At 40.2% G+C, this 24,175-nt stretch overlaps 1 protein-coding gene across 6 annotated transcripts in view; it reads right to left on the bottom strand.

Moving 5' to 3' along the window:
- Nucleotides 1-24,175, bottom strand: part of DLGAP1 (DLG associated protein 1) — a 328,621-nt gene that overhangs the window by 42,567 nt on the left and 261,879 nt on the right. For all 6 annotated transcript variants that reach the window (XM_059895182.1, XM_059895179.1, XM_059895183.1 and 3 more), the window contains 2 exons: nucleotides 16,670-17,049; nucleotides 9,084-9,175 (listed from right to left, as the gene is read on the bottom strand). In XM_059895182.1, the coding sequence (XP_059751165.1) occupies nucleotides 9,084-9,175; nucleotides 16,670-17,049 (472 nt within the window). The remainder of the gene's footprint in view (nucleotides 1-9,083; nucleotides 9,176-16,669; nucleotides 17,050-24,175) is intronic.

The following is a 24,175-nucleotide window of genomic DNA, read 5'->3' as shown; positions in this document are numbered from 1 at the left end:
GTGATGAGCCTACATTGACATATCATTACCATCCAAAGTTCACAGTTCACATTAAAGTTCACTCTTGGTGTGGTATATTGTGTGGGTTTGCACAGATGTAAAATGACACCACTGTAGTATCATACAGAATAGTCTTAATGCCCTAAAAATCATCTGTGCTCTGCTTATTTACCCGTCCCTTCCCCCAAACACTTTTTTTCTACTGTCTCTATAGTTTTGCCTTTTCCAGAATGTTGTATAGTTGGAATCATACAGTATGTAGTCTTTGCACTTTGGCTTCTTTTACTTAATAACCTGCATTAAAGTTTCCTCCTTGTCTTTTTTGTGGCTTGATAGCTTATTTCTTTTTCTTATTTCATTGCTGGTATACAGGATAGTGACGAACTTTTGTATATTCACCTTGTATACTGCAAACTTGGTATAATTATTTGTTAGTTCCAGGAGTTTTTTTTGTCAATTCATTCAGATTTTATATGTAGACAATCGTGTTATCTGTGAACACAGACAGTTTTGTTTCTTCCTTTCCAATCTGTATACCTGTTATTTCCTTTTCCTGCCTTATTGCATTAACCAAGACTTCCAGTATGATACTGAAAAGCAGTGGTAAGAGGGAACATTCTTGCCTTATTCCTGATCTTAGCACAAAAGCTTCAAGGTCCTCACCATTAACTAATATGTTGGCTGTAGGTTTTTCATAGATATTCCTTATCAAGTTGAGAAAGTTCCCCTCTATTCCTAGTTTGCTGAGAATTTTTGATCAGGATTTAGTATTGGATTTTGTCAAATGCTTTTTCTGCATTTATTGATGTGATCATGTGGTTTTTCTTCTTAGCCAGTTGATGTGATGGATTACATTAATTGATTTTCAAATGTTGAACCAGCCTTGCATATCTGAGATAAAACCTGCTTGGTCATGGTGTACAATTTGTTTTATATATTGTTGAATTTGACCTGTTAATACTTGAGAATTTTTGCATCTATGTTCATGAGAGATATTGGACTGTAGTTCTCTTTTCTCATCATGTCTTTTTCTGGTTTTGGTATTAGCGTAATGCTGGCCTCATAGAATGATTTAGGAAGTATTCCATCTGCTTCTATCTTTGGAAGAGATTATAGAGGATTGATATAAGTCATTCCTTAAATATTTTGTAGAATTCACCAGTGAGCCCATCTGGGCCTGGTGATTTCTCCTTTGGATGATTATTATTTATTGATTCAATTTCTTTAATAGATATAGGCCTATTCAGATTGTCTATTTCTTCTTGTGTGAGTTTTGGCAGATTATGTATTTTAAGGAATCGGTCCATTTTATCTAGGTTATTATTTGTGGGCATAGAGTTGTTCATAATATTCCTTTATTATCCTTTTAATTTCCATGGGATTTGTTTGATGTCCCCCTCTAATTTCTTTTTTTTTTTTTTAATTTATTTTATTTATTTATTTTTGGCTGTGTTGGGTCTTCACTGCTGTGCACAGGCTTTCTCTAGTTGTGGTGAGCGTGGGCTACTCTTTCATTGAGGTGCGCAGGCGTCTCATTGTGGCGGCTTCTCTTGTTGCAGGGCACAGGCTCTAGGCGTGCAGGCTTCAGTAGTTGTGGCATGCAGGCTCAGTAGTTGTGGCTTGTGGGCTCTAGAGCGCAGACTCAGTAGTCATGGTGCATGGACTTAGTTGCTCCACGACATGTGGGATCCTCCTGGACCAGGGATCAAACCCATGTCCCCTGCATTGGCAGGCGGATTCTTAACCACTGTACCACCAGGGAAGTCCCTTAATTTCTGATATTAGTAATTTGTGTCTTCTTTCTTTTTTTCCTTAGTTAGCCTGGCTGGAGGCTTATCAATTTTATTGGTCTTTTCAAAGAATAAGCTTTTGGTTTTGTGGATATTCTATATTGGTTTGCTATTTTCAATTTCATTAATTTCTGCTCTAATTTTTATTGTTTCTTTTCTTCTGCTTACTTTGGATTTAATTGCTCTTCTTCTTCTAGTCTGGTAAGGTGGAAGCATAGGCAATTGACTTTAGATCTTTCTTCCTTTCTAACATATGCATTCAATGCTATAAATTTTGCTCTAAGTGCTATTTTTGCTGCATCACACAAGTTTTGATAAGTTGTGTTTTTATTTTCATTCAGTTCAAAATATTTAAAAATTTCTATTGAGAGTTCTTCTTTGACTCATGTGTCATTTGGAAATGTATTGTTTAATCTCTAAATATTTTGGAAATTTCCAGCCATCTTTCTGTTATTGATTTCTAGTTTAATTCCACTGTGGTCTGAGAGCAGACATTGTACAACTTTTATTCTTTAAAATGTATCAAGATATGTTTTGTTGCCCAGAATGTGGTCTATCTTGGTGAATGTTCCATGTGAATTTGAGAAGAATGTGTAATCTGCTGCTGTTAGATGAAGTAGTCTACAGATGTCAATTATATTCAGATGATTGGTGGTGCTGTTGAGTTCATTTATGTCTTTTCTGATTTTTGGCTTTCTGGATCTGTCTATTTTTGATAGAGGGGGTTGAAGTCTTCAAATATAAGAGTGGATTCATCTGTTTTTCCTTGCACTACTCTCAGTTTTTGCCTCATGTATTTTGATGCTCTTATTAGGCATATAAACATTAAAGATTGTTATGTCTTTTTGGAGAACTGAATGCTTTATCATTATGTAATATCCCTCCTTATCTCTGATAATTTTCCTTACTCCAGAGTCTGCTGTCTGAAATTAATATAGCCACATCTGCTTTCTTTTGACTAGTGTAAATATGGTATATCTTTCTCCATTCCCTTACTTTAAAAAAAAATTTTTTTTAACATCTTTATTGGGGTATAATTGCTTTACAATGTTGTGTTAGTTTCTGCTGTATAACAAAGTGAATCAGCTATATGTATACATATATCCCCATATCCCCTCCCTCTTGCATCTCCCTCCCACCCTCCCTATCCCACCCCTCTAGGTGGTCACAAAGCAGCGAGCTGATCTCCTTGTGCTATGCAGCTGCTTCCCACTAGCTATCTATTTTACGTTTCGTAGTGTATATATGTCATTGTTACTCTCTCACTTCGTCCCAGCTTACCCTTCCCCCTCCCCGTATCCTCAAGTGCATTCTCTACGTCTGCATCTTTATTCCTGTGCTGCCCCTAGGTTCTTCAGAACCATTTTTTTTTTGTTTTAGATTCCATATATATGTGTTAGCATAGAGTATTTGTTTTTCTCTTTCTGACTTACTTCACTCTGATCCCCTTACTTTTATTCTTATTTTTTAAATAAATTTATTTATTTTTGTCTGTGTTGGGTCTTCGTTGCTCCACACGGGCTTTCTCTAGTTGCGGCGAGTGGGGGGCTACTCTTTGCTGTGGTGCACGGGCTTCTCATTGCGGTGGCTTCTCTTTGTTGCGGAGCTCAGGCTGTAGGCGCACGGGCTTCAGTAGTTGTGGCACGTGGGCTCAGTAGTTGTGGTACACAGGCTTAGTTGCTCTGCAGCATGTGGGATCTTCCCAGACCAGGGCTTGAACCCATGTCCCCTGCACCGGCAGGTGGATTCTTAACCACTGCACCACCAGGGAAGTCTGATCCCCTTACTTTTAATCTGTATGTGTCTTTATATTTAATGTGGGTTCCTTGTAGAAAACATAAAATTGGGTATTGTTTTTAATCCATTCTGACAACGTCTGTCTTCTAATTGGTATATTTAGACAATTGACGTTTAAAGTGATTATTGATATCGTTGGATAATATCTACCATATTTGTTACTGTTTTCTATTTGTTGTCCTAGTTTTGTCTTCCACACATTTCCCTCTTTTCTTAGCATGTAAGTTATACTTCTTTTTCACTCTTTTTAGTGGTTGCCCTAGAGTTTTCACTGTACATTTTACAACTAATCCAAGTTCATTTTCAAATAATACTATATCACTTCAAGAGTAGTGCAAGTACCTTATAATAATTAAGTAGCCCTAATTCTTACCTTTCATCCTTTGTATCATTGCTGTTATTCAATTCACTTATACTCAAGAGTATAATATATTCATATATATTGTTCCTATTATTATTTTGAACAAACTGTTATCTGTTAGATCCATTAAGAATAAGATAAATGAAAGTTTTTCTTTTACCTTCACTTTTTCCTTCTCTGATGCTCTTCCTTTCTTCATGTAGATCTGAGTTTCTGGCCTATATCATTTTCCTTCTCTCTGAAGAACTTCTTTAAACATTTCCACAAGTTGGATCTACCGGCTACAAATACCCTCAATTTTTGTTTGTCTGAGAAAGTCTTTATTTTTCCTTCCCTTTTGAAGGATAATTTCACAGAGTGTAGGATTCTAGGCTGGTGTTTTTTTCTCTCAAATATTAAATATTTCACTCTATTCTCTTCTTATTTGCATGGTTTCTGAGGAAAAGTCACATATAATCCTTATTTTTGCCCCTCAATAGGAAAGATGTCTTTTCCTTCTGGCTTGTTTCAGGAATTTTTCCTTGGTTTTCTTTGAATATGACATGTCTAGGTGTATTGTATTGGGCATTTATCCTGCTTGGCCTTCTATGAGCTTCCTAAATCTGTAGTTTGGTGTCTGACACTAATTTGGGGCAATTTTCAGTCACTGTTGCTTCAAATGTTGCTTCTGTTCCTTTCTGTCTTTTCCTTCTGGTATTCTCATTATGCATATGTTCACCTTCTGTAATTGTCCCAGAGTTTCTGGATATTCTGTTCTGATTTTTTTCAGGTTTTGTTTCCTCTTTGCTTCCAGTTTTGGAGGTTTCTACTGTTGTATCCACAAGCTCAGAGATTCTTTCCTCAGCCATGCCTAGTCTACTAATGAGCCCATCAAAAGCATTCTTCATTTCTGGTACAGTGTTTCCAATCTCTAGCATTTGTTTTTTATTTTTTCTTAGAATTTCCATTTTTCTGCTTACATTATTCATCTGTTCTTATATGCTGTCTGCTGTTTCTATTAAAGCCTTTAGCATTTTAATCATAGTGTAAAAAAATTCCTCATCTGTTACTTCCAACATTCTTTTTTTTTTAAATTGCTATCAAACTGTGTAACCCAGATCTTTATTTTAATGTACAAAACCTTTATTTACTTGCCACTTCTCTAAACTGTCATTTAACCTAAAAGCTGCATGTCTCCACACCCTCTAAAGAAATATTTGATTTAGATTCAATTGATTCAACCTACCAAATTTCACCAGTGAATTTATGAATACTTCCTATTATCTCTCCATCTACCCAGCCATCCATCCAAGCTTTTTTTTTTCCTGCTTTTAGTATTTTTTTAACTTTTTAAATCTTTTACTTATTTATTTTTTTCACACACACACTGTATTATATTTTTACAAGAGATAAATAAACTGACACCAAGCATTGTAAATGGATGACCACAACAAAAGCAACAATGATTGCAATTACCAAACACGAAACACACTCATACTATGTCATAATATTGACATTTAGTCCAGTAATCCTCCACTGTAACAGCTCCTTTACCTTGCAGTGAAAATTGATTTGTATATTTTTTGCCTCTGAGTCCTTGTGGGATTTTTTTTTTTTATTCAAACAGAAAGTCACAAAAATCATAATCATCCTCATCAGTTCACTCAGTCCCATGTAATTAATTTTGTTTTTCATCTTGATCTTTTGTTAGCACTTTTATGAGTTCATCAGTTTTTCATTAGAGTTCTGAAAATGCTTATTCATTCAGTTCAGCAGTATAGTCAGTTACCAGAAACCTGTACTTGTCAGAGTCTTTTCCATGAATTCCTTGAAGATGAAACCCTTTTATAGGAACATTTTTGCAAAAGCATCAGAGTACACCCAGACTTCCAACATTCTTGTCATAGATGACTCTGTGTCTAGGGCTTGTTCAGTCTCTGCAAGCTGGGTTTTTTACCTTTTAGTATGCCTTGTAAGTCATTGTTGAAAGATGGACATGATGTACTGGGTAAAACAACTGTGGTGAATAATGGGTTTTTAATAAATGCGGTGGTGAGGTGGTGGGGATGGGAAGCATTCTCTACTCCTACGATTAGGTCTTAGTCTTTCAATGAGCCTGTGCCCTTGGACTGTGAACTTCAACAGTGTTTCTCAATCTCTCCCCCACTTCCCCCCACTGCAGGACAGGATGGCAAGAAGGGGCTGGGGTTAGGTATTTCCCTTCTCCCAGGTAGATTTAGGCTCTGATTAGAAACCCAGCAGATAAGGCTCTGGTAAATTAGTTTCTCCTGCAGGCAGATCTTGTTAAGAACAGAATGCTCTGGCATATTTCAGAATGGTTCCTTTCCCCTCTCTCCGTCAGAAGCATGAGAGGATTCTTCTCTGATTTCCACTGTGAGGACCTGGTAGATCTTCTGCAGGTAAAACTTATGAAAGTATGGAGGTCCCCCTATGACTGGGTCCCTGTAAAAATTTCAACTCTCAGACTTGTCCTCACTGAGCTGCCAGCAATTCATCAATTACAGTTCATGTTTTCCTACCCTGGTACTGGTTCCCATGGGGCTTTCTTTTGTGAGTTTCTACTCCAGAAAGTTGTGATTCTCTGTGTCTGTCAGTCTCTGCAGTACCTAGAGCACTGATTTGTCTTGTGGCCTCACTTCTCTGACTGGTTTAAGAAGAGTTGTTGATTTTTCAGTTTGAACAGCTTTTTTACTTGTTGCTAAGACAGAATGGTGACTTCTAAGCTCTTCTTTACCTGCTGGACCAGAAATTGCCTGTTATCTTCTTTTTACAGATAAGGAAACCAAGGCAAAATGATATTTAGTAATTTGATCAAGGCCTCCCAGCTAGTAGGTGGAAGAGTCAGAATTTGAATCTGGGTGCCTTGGCTCAGGAGTCTGTGTTCTTAACCACTACATCATTGAGGAAAACAAGCAAGTTGGGCTTGTAGGGGAAGAATATGTTTTCTTACCATGAGATCTTTCGTATCTACTAAGTTTACATTTTCAAAACATTTTCTAAAACAGTGAAAGGAACATGTGCCAGAAGGGTTGGTTTGAAAATAATGATTACTAAAACTTGAAGTAGATACAATAAGTAAACATTTTAGAGTAAAAGAAAAAAAAATCACTCCTAAACCTACCATTTTTACAGATTATATTTCAGTCCTTGTTCTTCTTTGTGAATATTATATGTGAGTATTATGTCCTCTTTTTCACTTAACATTGTATCATGGGAATTTCTCCCATGTTTCCACATCTTCTTTATAATCACATTTAATAGCTGTATAATAGTCTCTCCTGGTGACATGCTATAATTTACAAAAGCATTCTCTTATTGCTTGACATTTGATGATTGACATTTTTCTTTTACAATGATAGGTAATGTTCCACAATTTTTTCCCTTTCACTGAGTGATTTCATTCAGGATAGCCCCATGAATGGGATTACTGGGTCAATGGATTTGGATAGTTGTATAATTATTGCTAATTTTTGTCATATTAGTTTCCACATTAGGGTTGTACCAATTTTCTGGGCTTCCAGCATTGTATAATTATATCAGATATAGTAGCATCAAAATGTTATATATATGTATATTGAAAATCTTTTAGATACAAAGGCAGTGTCAATAACAGGAGGCTGTAAAATAGGACCCGTTCCATGAACTGATGCATGACTTATTCTCAGATTTTAAGTTTATGTTACATGGGGCCTGTATATAGGAGACATTCCATAGATATTTATTGAATGGATGGGTGATGAACGGATAGATGGATGACATCCAACTGATTTCTCCTTATTAACACATAAAAAGTTAGTGGCAAAGTTGAAATGATATCCTGATTTAGAACATAGAGTTCTTTCTCCCACTATAACTGCAGTTTTACTTCATTCAGCCAACATTCACTACATACTTAGTATATGAAAAGCACAGCCTAGAAGCTGGGGGTATTACTGTCAATCAAACATAGTTCCATCCATCAGGGTCCGCACAGTTTGACTGGGAAACTCACATACCTCTCCAGATCAAATTCTCATTTATAGAATGAATGTACTGACCTCAGAAGTCCTTTCCAGCTGCTGGATTCTGTGATCTTCTCAAACTCTAAATTTTCTACTTCTAGATACTAAGACTAAAGTAAGCTTATCTTAAAGAACAATCTAAAGAAACTGGTGATTCTGGATAGTGACAGGGAGGCTTCTCCCCTTCCTACTCCTCATTTGTTCGTTCATTCATTCATCATTCATTGAGCACATACTAAACATGAGACACTATTAAGCTCTAGAAATAAAAATACCAATAAGATAAGTCCTCTTCTCTTAGAAAGTCTATAGTCAAAAATGCGACGGTTTTTTGAAGAGGAATACTTCGGCAACACAGTGTTTGTGTGTGAGTGGGATCCACTTATTCTACTGTCAGGGAGGGGAAATTTCCCCTTTTCTCCTCTTGAGTTCCTGTGGCTGGACCAATCATAAAATTGACACAAGACAGATTGTGTTCCGTGGACTGGAGAAAAAGAAACCCATTTAATTTGTGTGCACATAGAGGTCGCGTAGAAATGGGACCTAAGAAGTGGCCAAAGCAGATAGCTTTTATATTTTTTAGACAAAGAAGCGATAAATATGAGAGGGATTGACAGGACAAAGAAACTTAGCTTTGGGTGTTTAATTAGTAAGGAATTTAAGCAAAGTTTGGGCTTAGGTAGTAAATTAGTAAAGAAGTAACAAGTATGCAGGCTTCTCAGCCCTGAGTCCCCTATCTCGGGTGATAATGGTGTCTTTCTACCTCCCAGTACGAGGAGAGCAACTTTCATATGGGAAATTTATTTCCTGCTTTCAGGGAGACAGAGAGGAGGGTAAAAGTATCCCTCTTGCATTGACTCTTTCTTAAGTAGTTTTAATTCAAAATAATCAACATGCCATTGAGTCATATTTTGGGCCCCAACACTACTATTCTAGCTAACATTTACATGGAATGGTCTCCAGTATTAAAGTAGAGGAAGGAATCAGCTAATATTGACTCAGGCTCACCCTCTGAATGCTCCCAGAAGTTCATGAGAAATAACACTGAATCTTGAAGGTTTATCATAGGGAAAAAATACTTGTACCATACTTGCCAACATCAAGACGAAAGGGGACAAATGCATGTGGACTCACCATTTCTCTTCTTCTACTTGCACTCCTATGGACTGGAACTTACTGGGTGCTTTATTTTCCCCTGTTTTGTTAGGTTCTTCAGCATCATCCACCTGAAGAAATAACCAAAAGTAGAGGTGCTCTATTTTAGTCATCTTGCTTGAAAAACAAAGTCACATTTCATTAGAAACCTCTATAATATTACTGGAATGTTTTGTGATTTATAACCTTTTTGTTCAATGTTTATGTGTTTGATGAGCAACTTCATTATCATGCACTTTGACCCTGCTGATCTTAGTAAAATGCAGTTTTGTTCATTTCCGAAGTGCCTAATAAATGTCTGTGATTCCTGCATGGATTTGTGAGGATGTACTTACCTGTGAGCTCTGTATTAGAAGGGAGCACCTCATGGGATTGTGTTGTTGAAAGTTTTGAATTTGCAGATAACAAAATGAAAAAGAAGGAAGAAATTTCATTTATTGTAGTTAGAATTGTTGACATTAGGAGATTTAGGTATTAACCTTATTAATATAACTATAGAGTATCTTCGGGTTTTTTTCCCCTTAAATTAAGGAATTTGCTTTGGATATCACTCCATAGTTTCTAAATAGCTATGCATATATTATAGTTCATATAGAAAATGTATCTGTATATAACTGATAGCTTATGTGACAGATTAGGCCCAACCCAAATTTGAAATAAATTTTATGACTATTCAGAGCAGTTAGATTTATTCCTCTTTTTTCTCTATGTTTTCAATAAATTATTTTTTTCTAAATAGAAAGCAATTTAACATAAGTTGTATAAAACTAAAACACAGAAGTATATAATGTAGAAAGCAAAAGTTCCCCACGAAGCACTGTCAATCCTTTGATGCATATTTGACCATCTTTTAACATATGTAGAATATATTATATATAAAAATGATTATTAATACTAAATTTACACAGATGAGATTATACTATATATTTTTTGTGTGCAATTTGCTTTATTCATTAACACTGCTATCTTTTGGACATTTTATCATGTTAGTAAATATAGCTCTAACTCAATCCTTTTGTTGGCTACATAAATACTCCTTTTAATGGTTATGTAAGCAATGTGGGCATCAGAGTAATTTTCTCTCTGCTGTTATTACATTTAGTATTATAATTAATATTTCATATGTATCTTTAGAACAATTCTGCAAATATTGTATGAGAAAAATTCTTAGGAGTAGAAATGTTAGGTGGAAGTACTGAGCATATTCAACTGTAAGGGATATTGACAAACTGCTCTTCAAAGCATTTATCAGTGTATGGGAATATCCATTTTCCAAATGTTCACCAATATTAAATATTGGCAAACTTTAAAATTTTTGCTAATATCACAGGTGAAAAATATCTATTAGCCTCTTGTATTTTTATCTGTAAATTGCCTATTTATATCCTTTGCTAGTTATTGTGGGTTTTTTTTCTTATTGAGTTGTTTATTTTCTTCTTTATAGGATCTCTTTATATCTTATGACCCTTAAACCCTTTCTTGGCTATATATACTGTAAATATTTTTTCCCAGTTTATCATTTGTCTTTTAAATTTTGTCCTTCATTGTAGAGAATCTTAAATTACTATGTAGTCAATCTAGCTTTTATGGTTGGGAAAGACCAAAAAGTTCTCTTATATTTGTTTTTAATGCTTTCATTTTTTTTTCATATTTAGTTCTTAAATCCACTATCCTGAAATGTTTTTGTAGAAGATATGGAAATTTAATATTTTTTCTGCACATGAATCATCAATTGACCTGGCTCTTTTTATTAACTAATTCATCTCTTTGGTTTGAGATGCCAACTTTATCTTATACCAAATTTTACCCATATATATTTACCCAAACATTCTCATATATAAAAATGTGTTTTGGGTCTATTGATCTAATGGTCTTATTGCTCCTCCCTCTCTTTTATTCCTGATATAATTTTGTAATAAATCTTGATATTTTCTGTGACAAGTCTCCTCTTGTAATTCTTTTTTTTTTTTTAAATAAATTTATTTATTTTTGGCTGCGTTGGGTCTTCGTTGTGGCACGTGGGCTTTTTGTTTTGGTGGCTTCTCTTGGTGCGGAGCATGGGCTCTAGGTGTGCGGGCTTCAGTAGTTGTGGCTCGCGGGCTCAGTAGTTGTGGCTCGCAGGCTCTAGAGCGCAGGCTCAGTAGTTGTGGCACACGGGCTTAGTTGCTCTGCGGCATGTGGGATCTTCCTGGACCAGGGCTTGAACCCATGTCCCCTGCATTGGCAGGCAGATTCTCAACCACTGCACCACCAGGGAAGTCCCTGTAATTCTTTTTTTAAAATGTAATTTAAAAACTCCAGCAACCTAAGTGTCCATCAACAGATGAATGGATAAAGAAGATGTGGTACATATATACAATGGACTATTACTCAGCCATTAAAAAGAATGAAAATTTGCCATTTGCAGCAACATGGATGGACTTGGAGGGCAGTAAGCTAAGTGAAATAAGTCAGACAGAGAAAGACAAATACTGTATGACACCACTTATATGTGGAATCTAAAAGATACAACAAAGTAGTGAGTAGAACAAAGAAGAAACAGTCTCACAGATACAGAGAACCAGCTAGTGGTTACCAGTGGTGAGGGAGGGAGGGGCAATATAGGGGTGGGGGAGGGGGAGGCCCAGACTCTTGGGTGTAAGATGGGCTCAAGGATGTATTGTACAACATGGGGAATACAGCCAATATCTTGTGATAAGTTAACATTTAAAATTTGTATAAAAAACTTAAAAATTTTTTTAAATAAAAAATAAATTTTACTCATAAAAACCCCAAAACCTCTAGGGTATTTTGGGGTATTAACTTCTTCTAAATAAACTTTAACATCACATTGTCAAAACCCTCCCCTCAGTCTCGACTAAGTGATAAAAATCACATAGGAATTTCCATTGAAATTTCTTTAAATATTTGTATGAATTTTGAGAGAATTGCTATCTTTACACTTTGGAGTATTCCCATATAGAAATATTGAATAGCTTTCCATTTATTCATTTATCCATATCCTTCCCCCACCCACCCAGGACTAGAACACCAGAAAAAGCACCAGAAAAAGTAGTTGATGTGAGTTTTGGTGACATATTATATAAAAATACATATTTTTAAATACTCTAGAATCATATTTAGTGCTGTGAGTTGCTCCCACTAGAAGAACACGTGAACCAAGATCATATGTTCACCACACCCGTCACGGGCTTTTGAATGCATGTGCTCATTGAGGGAAATAGCACATTTATTTATTAATCGGACAAAGTGCCTCATTCTGGTGACTTAGTTACTGTCTGGAAGCCCCAAGCCCACCTTCTCTACCCAGCTGCTCTGTGGCACAGGGGCCAGGACTCTGAAGACTACATTTCCCAGGCTTCCTTGCTCGCTGGCCTCCAATTAGGTTCTAAGCAAGGAAGGTCGGAGGAGGGAAGGGGGATTCCTTCCTGTTTCCACGTTCTGCTGGCAGCTGTGGCTCCAACCCCAGCCCTTTCGAAGCCCAACAGCGCGTGCGCCAGCCCTTGCAAGTCCTGGCACCAGCCGGCCGTGCTCGCCTCAGTGGTCTGGGATGGGCTATATGGGCCTCTCCTCTGAGTTCCTGAATTTTGGTAACCCCGTCTTTCCCCTTCTGCTCCCCTAGTCCAAGGGTGACCGCTTACTGCATCCCTTTTCTGCTCTCTCAGCCTTCCCATTACTGTAGGACCAATCTGGTATATGAAACTGCCTCTGTGTGAGAAACGAGCACGGCTTCCTTTTTCCTGAATGGGATTCTAACCGATTCCATACGGCTACACTTATGGAAATTAAAAATGCTCAGGATGTCAGCCAAAGTACGATGCTGCAGCCTTACACTTTGGGGTAGTTTCAAAATTACCCAATGAAATTTTTTCGAAAGATGCACGATAGATATTCCCCTTAAGAACCGTGGTGCTCAATGCACCGGGAAAGGGAGAAAGAAAGGAAGCAGGGGTCCGAGGATGAAGGACGTTGTACTCTGTTCCAGGCTCACCCCACCTGTCCAAACTCACAGCTTATTTGCATCAAAGTGTTGTCATCTTCTTAAGCTTTAGTCATTGCAGGTAAATTTATCTCTCTGACTTTAATTCCCTTTGTTAGATCCAAATATTGACAAATGTCACCTTTCTTACATAGTATGTAGGGTAATCTACTTAAATTTATGAAGAGGCATTCAAAATTTTTAAATATGTTGCAGGGTTAATTAAATCTCTGTCCTGAAAAAAATTGAGAAAGCCCACGGCTGATGATATAATTTTAGTGTTTTTGGCTAATCAAAATTTTAAAGGAGGATAATACTAATAATAACAATCAAACCTAATATTTATTGAGCCCTTAATATGCCAGGCACTATGCTTTGAACTTTACATATATTGTATCCATCAGTTTTTTGTTTTTAATGTTATTTATTTATTTATTTTTTGGCTGCGTTGGGTCTTCGTTGTTGCGCGCGGGCTTTCTCTAGTTGCGGCAAGCAGGGGCTACTCTTCGTTGTGGTGCACAGGCTTCTCATTGCGGTGGCTTTTCTTGTTGCGGAGCACGGGCTCTAGGTGCATGGGCTTCAGTAGTTGTGGCACGCGGGCTCAGTAGTTGTGGCTCGTGGGCTCTAGAGCACGGGCTCAGTAGTTGTGGCGCATGGGCTTAGTTGCTCCGCGGCTTGTGGGATCTTCCTGGACCAGGGATTGAACCCGTGTCCCCTGCATTGACAGGCAGATTCTTAACCACTGTGCCACCAGGGAAGTCCCTATCCATCAGTTTTTATTACAATATATAAAGTACCCGATGCAATAGCAACTATTATTATTCTCATTTTCTAGATGAGGAAACCATTAAGTAATTGGCCTAAGTTCACACAGGCTGTAAAGTAAATAATTATAATATTAACTGTTAGATACAGATTAAATTTAAAATGTTGGGAAAGGCTTGAAAACTCTGACTCTAAAAAGGTAAACTGAGAAAGAGTCCAAGGTCCTAGTATCACATATTTGGGGGATTAGGATTTAAATTAGATTACAGTGTAATGAAATTTGATGACTATTTTGTATCCTAAATTTAAATTTACTTATTATTCTCTATCAAAGAAGCAGCATAATGTGGTCACATTAGATGTCAAGGTACAATCTAGGCTCTGTCAACATAAGATGTGTGACCTTGGGTTCTCACTTCTGGGGGAGAGATAATAACACCACCTATGCCATAGGGCTGCTGTAGAGGCAGAATGGGACAACCATATAAAGCACGCAGTGCTCTCATATAATTTCCATAGCTGTGAACAGTGATTGGAGGAAGAGTAAGAACAATTCTTTAGCTCACTAAAATATCCAAATATTCAAGAAGCAGGGTGGCCTCTGAAACAGACTTTCTCCCTAGCATTATTTGTGAATTTCAGAGTAGTTCTGTCTTACTGGGTGAAAATAATAATAATGTAAGTTGGATGTCATACAGTATATGAATGCTTTATTCTAAGAATTATTTAGAGAGTAACCTAACCAACCAGTAGACCTGGGAGGTGATTAAGATAGATAGACGCTTTTAAATAAAATGAACAGTAAGACAGATAATTACCTTTAAAATACATTGTTAAGTGAAAAGAGGCAAGATATAGACTAGTGTGAGGTATATGCTGCTACTGTCTGGGTAAAAAGGGGAATAAATATATATTTGCTTGAATATGTGCAAAATATCCCTGCAGGGAGATGCAAATATTGGTTATATTGATTTTCCCCGGAAAGGAGAACTGACTGGCTATTGAATAGCAAGGGGAGAGAGGCTGGTCACTGTATGTCTTTTTATAACTTTTGAATTTTGAGCCATAGGAATATATTATCTATTGAAAAAATAATGTAAAATAAAGAAAAAAATTTAAACATTAAGGAAGTAGAAGAAAGCTAACATTACTGGGTGCCAATTATGTGCCAGATAAGAAAGGTGGAATTTTTTTAAAATTATGGTAAAACAGACATAAAATTCTCCACTTAACCCTTTTTAAGTGTACAGTTCCAGTGGCATTAAGTACATTCCCATTACTGTGCTACTATCAGCACTATCCAGCCCCAGAATTTTTTCATCATCCCAAACTGAAAGCCTTACAGGAAGCTGGATTTTGTAAACTCCCTCCTTCAAATAATCCTACGTGGGCTCGATGAGAAGACAGTCTCAGGAAGATTAAATAATTTGCCTGGGACGACACAGAAGACCGACCTCTGCTCTTTCCCACCCCTCGAAATCCTCTGGGCGGTGGGAGGGAATTAACTCCTGGGATTGGGGATGGGGTGAGGGTGGGTGGAGGCTGGCTTCCGGCCCGGGGCCTCCCGCTGGGTCATCTGGTCCTAAGCACCCGTGCTACAAGTTCTTTTAGGAAACTTGACAAGTCGTGCCATGGTAACCTGTTGGTTATAAAAAAGCATTGACTCATTGCTACCAGAGAAAGTTTAATTGTCCTTTCAAAGTGGACTCTGCAGAATGGATGGTGAACATCCATCATCGTTGTGAAAACGTACCCCACGCCTGGTGCTTAGACGTGCCTTAGAGTTGGTTCAGCATGGATAGATTTATGGGCCATCACGTCAGGAAGTTATTATTCAAAGGGCACCTGCAGAATGGTACAGCACAACAAAAATAGGGGGAAAGAATGACTCTTCTCCATGGATGGGAGGAAATTTCTAGCAGGGTAAGCCAAGCTGAACCCATCTAACAACCAAGAATCAGTCTGATCTTATCATTGGGCAACAGAAAACAGAGCTAAACTGAGAAGCCTGCTGAAGTATCTACCTTCTGAATGAAATGCATGATTAAATAGCCCACAGTTACGCTGACCCTGGTGCACATTCTTTCCTCATGATGCTGTGAGGGGAGTTACTGCTTTCCACGCTCTCCTTCCCTTTGGTCTCACTGGCCATCACTCCCACGTTTGTGCGAAGTGGTTCACATTTTTGTTCTCGTATGGTTACTCAATAGCGTTGAACACACTGTAACACCATCCAATCATCCACGTTGTTCTTGGAAGCCCACTCCTTTTTTGAGAATCAAAATGTGCATTAGGAATTGAGGACACTTTATGTTTGATTGTGTTCATGTTTGTTTAATTATCCTCCCCTTGTCTCACCACATTCAATTTCGAGAGCAAAAATAAAAGCTGCTAATCAACTATACTTCAATTTTAAAAGATTGGAATTTTTTGGGGAAAAAAAAGATGCTGATAATGTCTATAGACAAAACACCTTCGTAATTTTTAAAAATCACATTTCACAACATACAGGAGCCCAGAGCCAGTAATTTGAAAGTCTGGTCCTACAATAGCTACATCATCCAAAATGGCAAGATAGTGAATCTTCCGGAAAAAAAAAGGGGGGGGGGTACATTTCTTCATTTGGGGTTCCTATTTCTTTTTTTTTTTTTTTAACAAATTTATTTATTTTTTTGGCTGAGGCACTCAGCTTGTGGGACCTCAGTTCCCCGACCAGGGATTGAACCCAGGCCGTGACAGTGAAAGCGCCGAGTCCTAACAACTAGACCACCGGGGAACTCCCTGGGCTCCTATTTCAAAGGACAGAAAGGGAGGCTGTTACCTGTATCCCAATGGACAAGCATCGATTCTTCTTGAAGTGGTCCTTCTTCCTGTCCTCTGCAGTGATGGTGGCCATGGCGGTGGTGGTGGTGGTGGTGACGGTGGCAGCATTGTTGCCTATGTGTTGACTCGCTGGGCCGTGGATCTGGGCATTGGCGGCTTCGATGGCGGCTGTCAGAGCCTTCATACTGTCCAGGCTCTCCGTGGAGTTGCTCAGTCCAGACTGGCTGATAATATCCCCTCGCTGGCCCTGTCCATCCATGTAGGCATCCTGGGCCGACTCTGTGCTACTCTGGGCTGTGATAGAAATGAAAGGTTTCGTGGTAGTTCTGGGTGGGACTGGAGGTGGTGTCTTCTTATATGTTGTAATGCAAGATGACACTGGAAGACAGCGAAAACAAAGACACTGATTTCTGCATGGGTTTTAATTGCCAATACTGTAACTGACATCCATTGGAAATTAGGGCCCACGAAACACACCAAGACATTGAACGTGAAAACAGGTCTGTTGATAGACTAAGTGAGATCCCTGCTTAGGGGGCATATTTGGGCCTCCTCTAAGGCGACACCCCCATACGACTGAGGGGGAAAGAGACTGAAAAACACTGACCTCTGAGATGGGAGTTTCTGAAATGCAGATTAATATGAACTGACAGAAAACAGACAGGACTAGCCATCTGTAGAAATCTTCCCGGGCAACAGGGCACCCTGAGAGATAATGTATAACACGGAAAAGACTTGGGAAATCTTTGCCTTCTCAGGGAAATATTAACCACAGCTAATGCTGAACAAAGTAACTCATTGGAGAAGATTCTGGGGGTCAATAAAGAACACTGAAAAAAAGAAGAAAGCAAAGAGGTTGTGAGCCTGTGTGTTCTAATCCTAAGAACAGGGCAAAGTGCCTATGGGGGAGAGGGAGGGGATGGGGAGGGAGCAGGGCGCCGGTGGGGGGCTGAGCTCAACCCTCAACCCACTGTCTTCTTACACCTTGCTTTTATCTTCATTCCATTTCTCCTCCCTCCTTTTCTTTTTCTTTCTTTCTCTTGCTTCCTTTCTCCCTCCCTCCCTCCCTCTTTTCTTCCTTCCTTCCTTTTTCTGGGTATGTGCTCACTCTATAAACTTTAGTTCTGAATTGTGTTGCTGTTTCCCAGCAGATCCGTCCTCTGAGAGGGAGGACACCACACACACGTCTCCTACTGTAAAATAAATGTACCCGCTAGTTGGGAGGTCAGCCTGCGTGTGGCCTGTAGGAACCCACTCCCCAAAGTGCTGTCCTTCAGGGCGACGTGATCAGCCCAAGGTTCTGCACAGTGAGGCGCCCCTTTTGGAGGTTCCCACTGGAGCAGCCTGCAGCCCCTCTCTGCAAACATCTGAGGATAAACCCAGGGTCCTGAAGAAGCTGTACACACTGCTTCTCAGCACTCCGTATTTGTGGAGCACGATGCAGGAAAACACAGATTGAAAAGAATGAAGTTTCCACGTGGGAACCGCCCCCTGGTAAAGAATGATTCCTTAACCAGCTTTCTAAAGACTTTTGTTGAGTCCCCTTAAAAAATGGTTCAAACTATTGTGTTTCCATCACTTTCTCCCCCACCTCATTCCCAGCCCCACCCTCAGCCTTTCCTTTTGGGACTGTTGTTAACACCAAATCGGCTAGTCCTGACCACACAATGCTAGCTAGTTACCCATGGTTCTAGTTGTCACTCAGGCCATCTCGCTGAATGAAATACTCACTTCGATATTCAGGGTGTTTCCTGAGGTCACTCAAAAAAAGCATCCTATAACTAACAATGAACAGAAGGATCGCATTTCTCTGCCCTGCTGTTCCACTGCCCTGTGATTTGGTGTAATTTCCTTAACCATAAAAGAGGGGGACAGAAATGTTTGGCTACTTCCCAGGGCTTGCCCAAGAGTTGAAGGAAAAGAAACGCACAGATGTCACGTTACAGTATCACATGTGCTCTGGAGGTGAGGGTAACCTGAATAATAGAAATGTAGCCTCCTCTCAGTTACCTGGGACTGGCAGAGGTTCCCCCAGGAAAACCTTCCATCTCAGCTGTGCGTGAATCACACATCTTTAAATATGAACAGAGCTCAGCAGTACACGCTCCAAACTCTGCAGCTTTTAGCTAACGAGCCTGAGAGTTAACGGTAACGGGACCAGCAGAGGGAGGCTCACAGCGCTGGCAGAGGCAGAGCTGGAGCAGGACCAGCCCGGGCTCAGGTTATCCCACCAGCCACAGGGAAGCCAAGGGATGCAGACACGTGCATCGTTGATGTTTCCCCTCACTTGATTGAGTTTCATGCATTGTAACCACTGAGGAGCTACCTTCCGCTTCCCAGGAAATTTGAAGGGGATAATGCTTGGTGTCAGTTACTCAGCTGCAGACCAGAGTGGGTGGGCCGGGGAGGGACCATCATTAGGATAGAATCAATCTATATATTCGAATCTAAGAAACTAGATCATTTTATGCCTTCTCCTACAATGTGAACTCATTACGGTAAGTCCCTACATTGCGAACTTTCAGAGATGTGACCGTGCCAGCTGTTGTGCTGTACTACTGTACTTTTCAAGGTACTGTACTGGAAGAATAAAAATGTTTTCTTTATTTTTTGTGTTTGTTTTTTTTTCGTGTATTATTTGTGTGAAAAGTATTATAACCCTATTACAGTACAGTACTACATAGCCGATTGTGTTAGTTGGGTACCTAGGCTAACTTTGTTGGACTTATGAACAATTGGACTTATGAATGCACTCTCGGAACAGAACTCATTCCTTTGTAGGGGACTTACTGTATTTTGTTTGAAATGGGTTCTCAGGACATTCAGCCCACCTATATTCCGAAGAAATGAAGTGCCACTTTCCAACATCAAATGTCTGATCCTTTGGATTGTTTACTGATCCTTGTTAGCTACCCCCAATTTCCTTTTTCGGTGTGGATAATCAAAACCGGACAATGCGGCCAAATACAGTATCGTTTCATTTGCTGTGATTTACAGCACGATGTGATACCTATGATTTGGGGGTGGGGGTGTCACATTATTTCCAGTGTGATGTCGGGGTTGGCTACACACCCCTTGGGGCCAAATGCAATTTGGCGCCATCTGGTGGCTGTTAACATTTCCTCTTCGATATCAATAGGGATAATTCTGGGGACTTGGATCGCCGGGGACTTTCAGGACAGCAGCAGCAATGCTAGGCATCCACTAGGGTTAGACTGGACAGGGAGGACCCTGGGGACGTGGCTTCCTCAACAGGCTGGCCCAGCCCCGATGCCCAAAGGAGGTAAGAATTTGAGATTGGCTCACTGTGAATTAGGGGACCATCCGCCATGGGGTTACATCCCAGGGGCTTTACTATGAGATTTTACTGGTGTTTAGAGCTCGGCACAATTCTGCCAGGGCCATCGGAGTCAAACTCAAAGAAGCACCACCTGTTAGTCATCAAATAGGAATTTTAAAGGAATTCAAATCTTTAAGATTGCACTTTGAGGGCGAAGAAAGGAGACCCAACACACAACTCACACTTCTCAAAATTCCCTTCCTCCTCATGCCCCAGTTCTTGTGCATCTGAGGCTGCTCCAAAAACTCAGACAACTAAATCCCCCAATTTTTCCCAGCATCTCGCTTTCTTAGTTTTGCAGGCTAAGCCCTGAACACTTCTCTTCTCTCTTTGTTGTTGTTGTTGTTTTGTTTTTAAAATTCTACTCTCGTGATTCAGCACCACGAATGATTTAGAATCCACTGAGATCTGAGCACCAGGAGGCATGTGGTAGAGTGGGGCCCAAGGACGGTGAAACACAAGTTAATAAATCTTGTCTGGTCAAGACAGAAACAAAATATGAGGGGCTTACATGCCGTAAGGGAAACACTTCATTTGTTTAAGAGGAACATTCTCAAAAACACTGATTAAAAAACGCAAGTGCTCCTTTTACTCAAGTGGAACTTGAAAAAGAAATGATGCTGTTGGTTTAATCATTATTACTGCTTTCCTTTGTCAGATAGGTTTATTTGTTCATATCAGATACATTGATTTTTTTTCTCCTTCTTTGGGTCCTGGTGATGTGCTATCCCAGCTCAAAGTTGGCTGAAAAGTCTCCTATCCATTTACAAGAAGAGTCAGAAGGAGCAGGTTTCCAGATTTCACTGTCATTACTTTCATTCACATAATAGTGTAATGCATCAAGAGACCAGAGATTGGTGTTTACATTTGAGTTAAGAAATTTTTTTTTTTTTTTTTTAAAGAAGAACTTACGGGGCTTCCCTGGTGGCGCAGTGGTTGAGAATCTGCCTGCCAATGCAGGGGACGCGGGTTCGAGCCCTGGGCTGGGAAGAGCCCACATGCCGTGGAGCAACTGGGCCCGTGAGCCACAACTACTGAGCCTGAGCGTCTGGAGCCTCTGCTCCGCAACAGGAGAGGCTGCGATAGTGAGAGGCCCGCGCACTGCGATGAAGAGTGGCCCCCACTCGCCGCAACTGGAGAAGGCCCTCACACAGAAACGAAGACCCAACACAGCCAAAAATAAAACATAATAAATAAATAATAAATAAAAATTTAAAAAAAAAAAAAAAAGAAGAACTTACGGAGAAAAACAAATGAGAACAAATTCCTACCCTATTTCAGTTTGTAGCTGATTCTTCAATATTTTCTCCATTTGCATAGAACGATAATGCTGTTGTAAGTCTCAGGAAGACCAGAGCCAGGGATTATTTTTGTCTGGAGTGGTGAAGGATTTCTGGAAAACTACCTGGACTCTCTTTTCATTCCGGTTATCCTATGTATGTCAGCTGGACACAAAACGGATGTAGGAGCAAACCTACTTTTTATTTCTTCTTATTAATATGGACTTACTGGCTGAGCTAATGGGTCACATACTCTAATGCTATGTTGAGGAATTATTTAGCAGTTCCTGGTTGCTGAATGTTAGAAACGCTTTCAGATACGAGAACAAGCCCATAAGGAACTACAAATAAAAACACAAAAGATCAACAGAAGAATTCCAAAATATACAAGTACATGGCTGACTTTGTAGGTGTAAATAAGTTGTCCTACGTTGTTCTTAACCACAAAGCAGGCTGTGATTTGATCTGCTTTTACTAGTCAGAGCAACTTTGGCTTTGCAGTGAGTCGTATCAGATGGTCTGCTCTTGCTGAGCCCAGACCACCAGAGAGAGGAGGGCTGCCTGGAACCACGGTCTAGTTTCTGTTGAGGACAAAGGTCTCCTGATTTGAGTGATTTGGTCCAGCTGAACAGGAGGTTAACAAGCCCTCAAAAGGAAGTGCTTTACTGGAAAAGAGATTTAAAAAATGGAATGGGGTTAACAGTGGGGCGCTGGAGCTGGCTCTCATCAGCTTGCTAGATTCAACTGTGCAAATCCCTCCCCAAGTCTGTGTTCAGTGACATTTCCTTGCTAGCTTGAAACTGACCTTGGTGTGAGTGTTTACACCATGGAAATTGGCAAGTGCTGTGACTCAGCAGGCATCCCCCCCAGAGAGCTGGTTGTTAAGCATTTCCAGCACACCTATGACACAGCCGCGGTGCTATACAAAGTGTAACCCACAGACAGGTTTGGATTCACGAAGTATCTGATGAGTGCACTGTGAGACAGGTCATGAAAACATCCAGAGGAAGCATTTAGAAACTTTATAGCAATTCTACAGAGATTCTGTCAGTTGAATCCATTAGAAAGATGACGGCTTGTTTTTTGCATGTTTTTGGTTTTTTAATTTCTTTCTTCTAGTGATTCATTTTTATTGCATTTTACCAAAATGTTGATCTGCAACAGATTGGACATCAAATAAGCAAACAAACTGTCCATCACCAGAGATAGTTTGAGAAGCACCGATTTTGGAACGTTCGCAAATCCAGGGGACAGGGCAGTGGTATTGCACATGAGATTGAGAGACTAGAGAGGTAACTTGAAACCACAGGCTACTTTAGAAAGCAAAACGATGTGGAGAGGCCAAAGGAAAGAAATGTGGGAGGACCTAAACTTGGGACATAAAGGGAGGACTGCACAAATACAGGACGGGAAGAGTAGACTTGTGGTTTTAACGTCAGGTAAGTTGTCTATTTCTGTGAAGGCATGTCTGCGTACATGTGTGATATCTAGAACGAGGGAAGGATTGCCTTGCCGCCTTTCTGCCCTCCCTTTAAGGGGAAATCACAGGGTTCTCTGAGGAGAGGAAAACTATGTCTTATAAGGAATGGTTTAAGGAGAGAGGGTGTTTCGTTTGCAAGAGAAGGTAGACGGAGGGGTTTCGCATTATTTCGAAGGCTATTGTGTAAAGGATGGCATGGACTCAGGCCGTATGAGGCCCGCAGGGAAACCACAAAAGGAAAAGCTCAGAGAGGCATAAAGAATACTTTTCTAGGAGTCGGTCGTCCAAGGATGGAATATGGGGCCCTCGCTGGGGAGCGAGCTCTCTGTCTGAGAAGTAGGGACCCATTGACAAGGATGCTAAGAGAGGAGGCCAGGGAGAGTTACCAGCAGGCTGTTGGTAGCATTGAGGAATGTTCTGGCATCCTGGGAGCACATATTGGCACCGATGAAGACAAAACTCTTAATCGAGAAGTTTGCTGCTGCCACTTCCGGACAAGCAGGCCCAGAAGTGCTGAATTTACAATGAACGGTGGAGATCATCCTCCCCGGGGTGACATGCTCCCCAGTCTGGACTGCCCCACCAAACGCCAAACAGATCTGTGATCTAGCTGGAGTCCTTCACATGATAAAAGTACAAACCCAGGTGAAAACAAAGATGATGAGATGGAGAATGAGTCCAGACGCTTCACCTGCCCTTAGATCAACTGAATCACCGGAGAGTCCATCTTTCCTCCGTAACACACGCTGTGCTAAGAATTTAATAGACAGGACTTCCCTGGTGGCCCAGTGGTTAAGAATCCGCCTGCAAATGCAGGGGACATGGGTTCGATCCCTGGTCCGGGAAGATCCCACATGCCGCGGAGCAACTAAGCCTGTGCACCACAACTACTGAGCCTGTGCTCTAGAGCCCGTGAGCCACAACTACGAAGCCCGCTGCGACAACTACTGAAGCCCTCGCACCTAGAGCCCATGCTCCACAACAAGAGAAGCCACCGCAGTGAGAAGCCCGTGCACCGCAACGAAGAGTAGCCCTTGCTGGCCGCAACTAGAGAAAGCCCGAGAGCAGCAGCAAAGACCCAACACAGCCAAAAATAAATAAATTAATTTAAAAGAAAAAGAATTTAATAGACATGGTCTCACGACCCAGATAGATCTCACTAAACCCATTTGTTTGATGGTAAGACTGAGGCTCAGGGTAGGTAACTGACTTCTCTAAGTCATGCAGCTCCTAGATGTTCACAGGGCTTCCAGTCCCACCTCTTCTGTTCAGCCAAACCACCTGTATTCATCCGCCTAGTAAGCCTTCTCTGAAACACCGCGTCCAGTAGAAGATAATGCTCTCCACGAGGAATTCCAGGAAACTGCTCCTAGCTCAGTCCTCTGGGAGTCCTTTGACCCAGAG

The sequence above is a fragment of the Balaenoptera ricei genome, chromosome 14 (assembly GCF_028023285.1).
Source record: "Balaenoptera ricei isolate mBalRic1 chromosome 14, mBalRic1.hap2, whole genome shotgun sequence".
Classification (NCBI taxonomy): Eukaryota; Metazoa; Chordata; class Mammalia; order Artiodactyla; family Balaenopteridae; genus Balaenoptera; species Balaenoptera ricei.
Note: the sequence above shows the minus strand (reverse complement) of the source record. Positions and strands in the feature narration are given on the sequence as shown.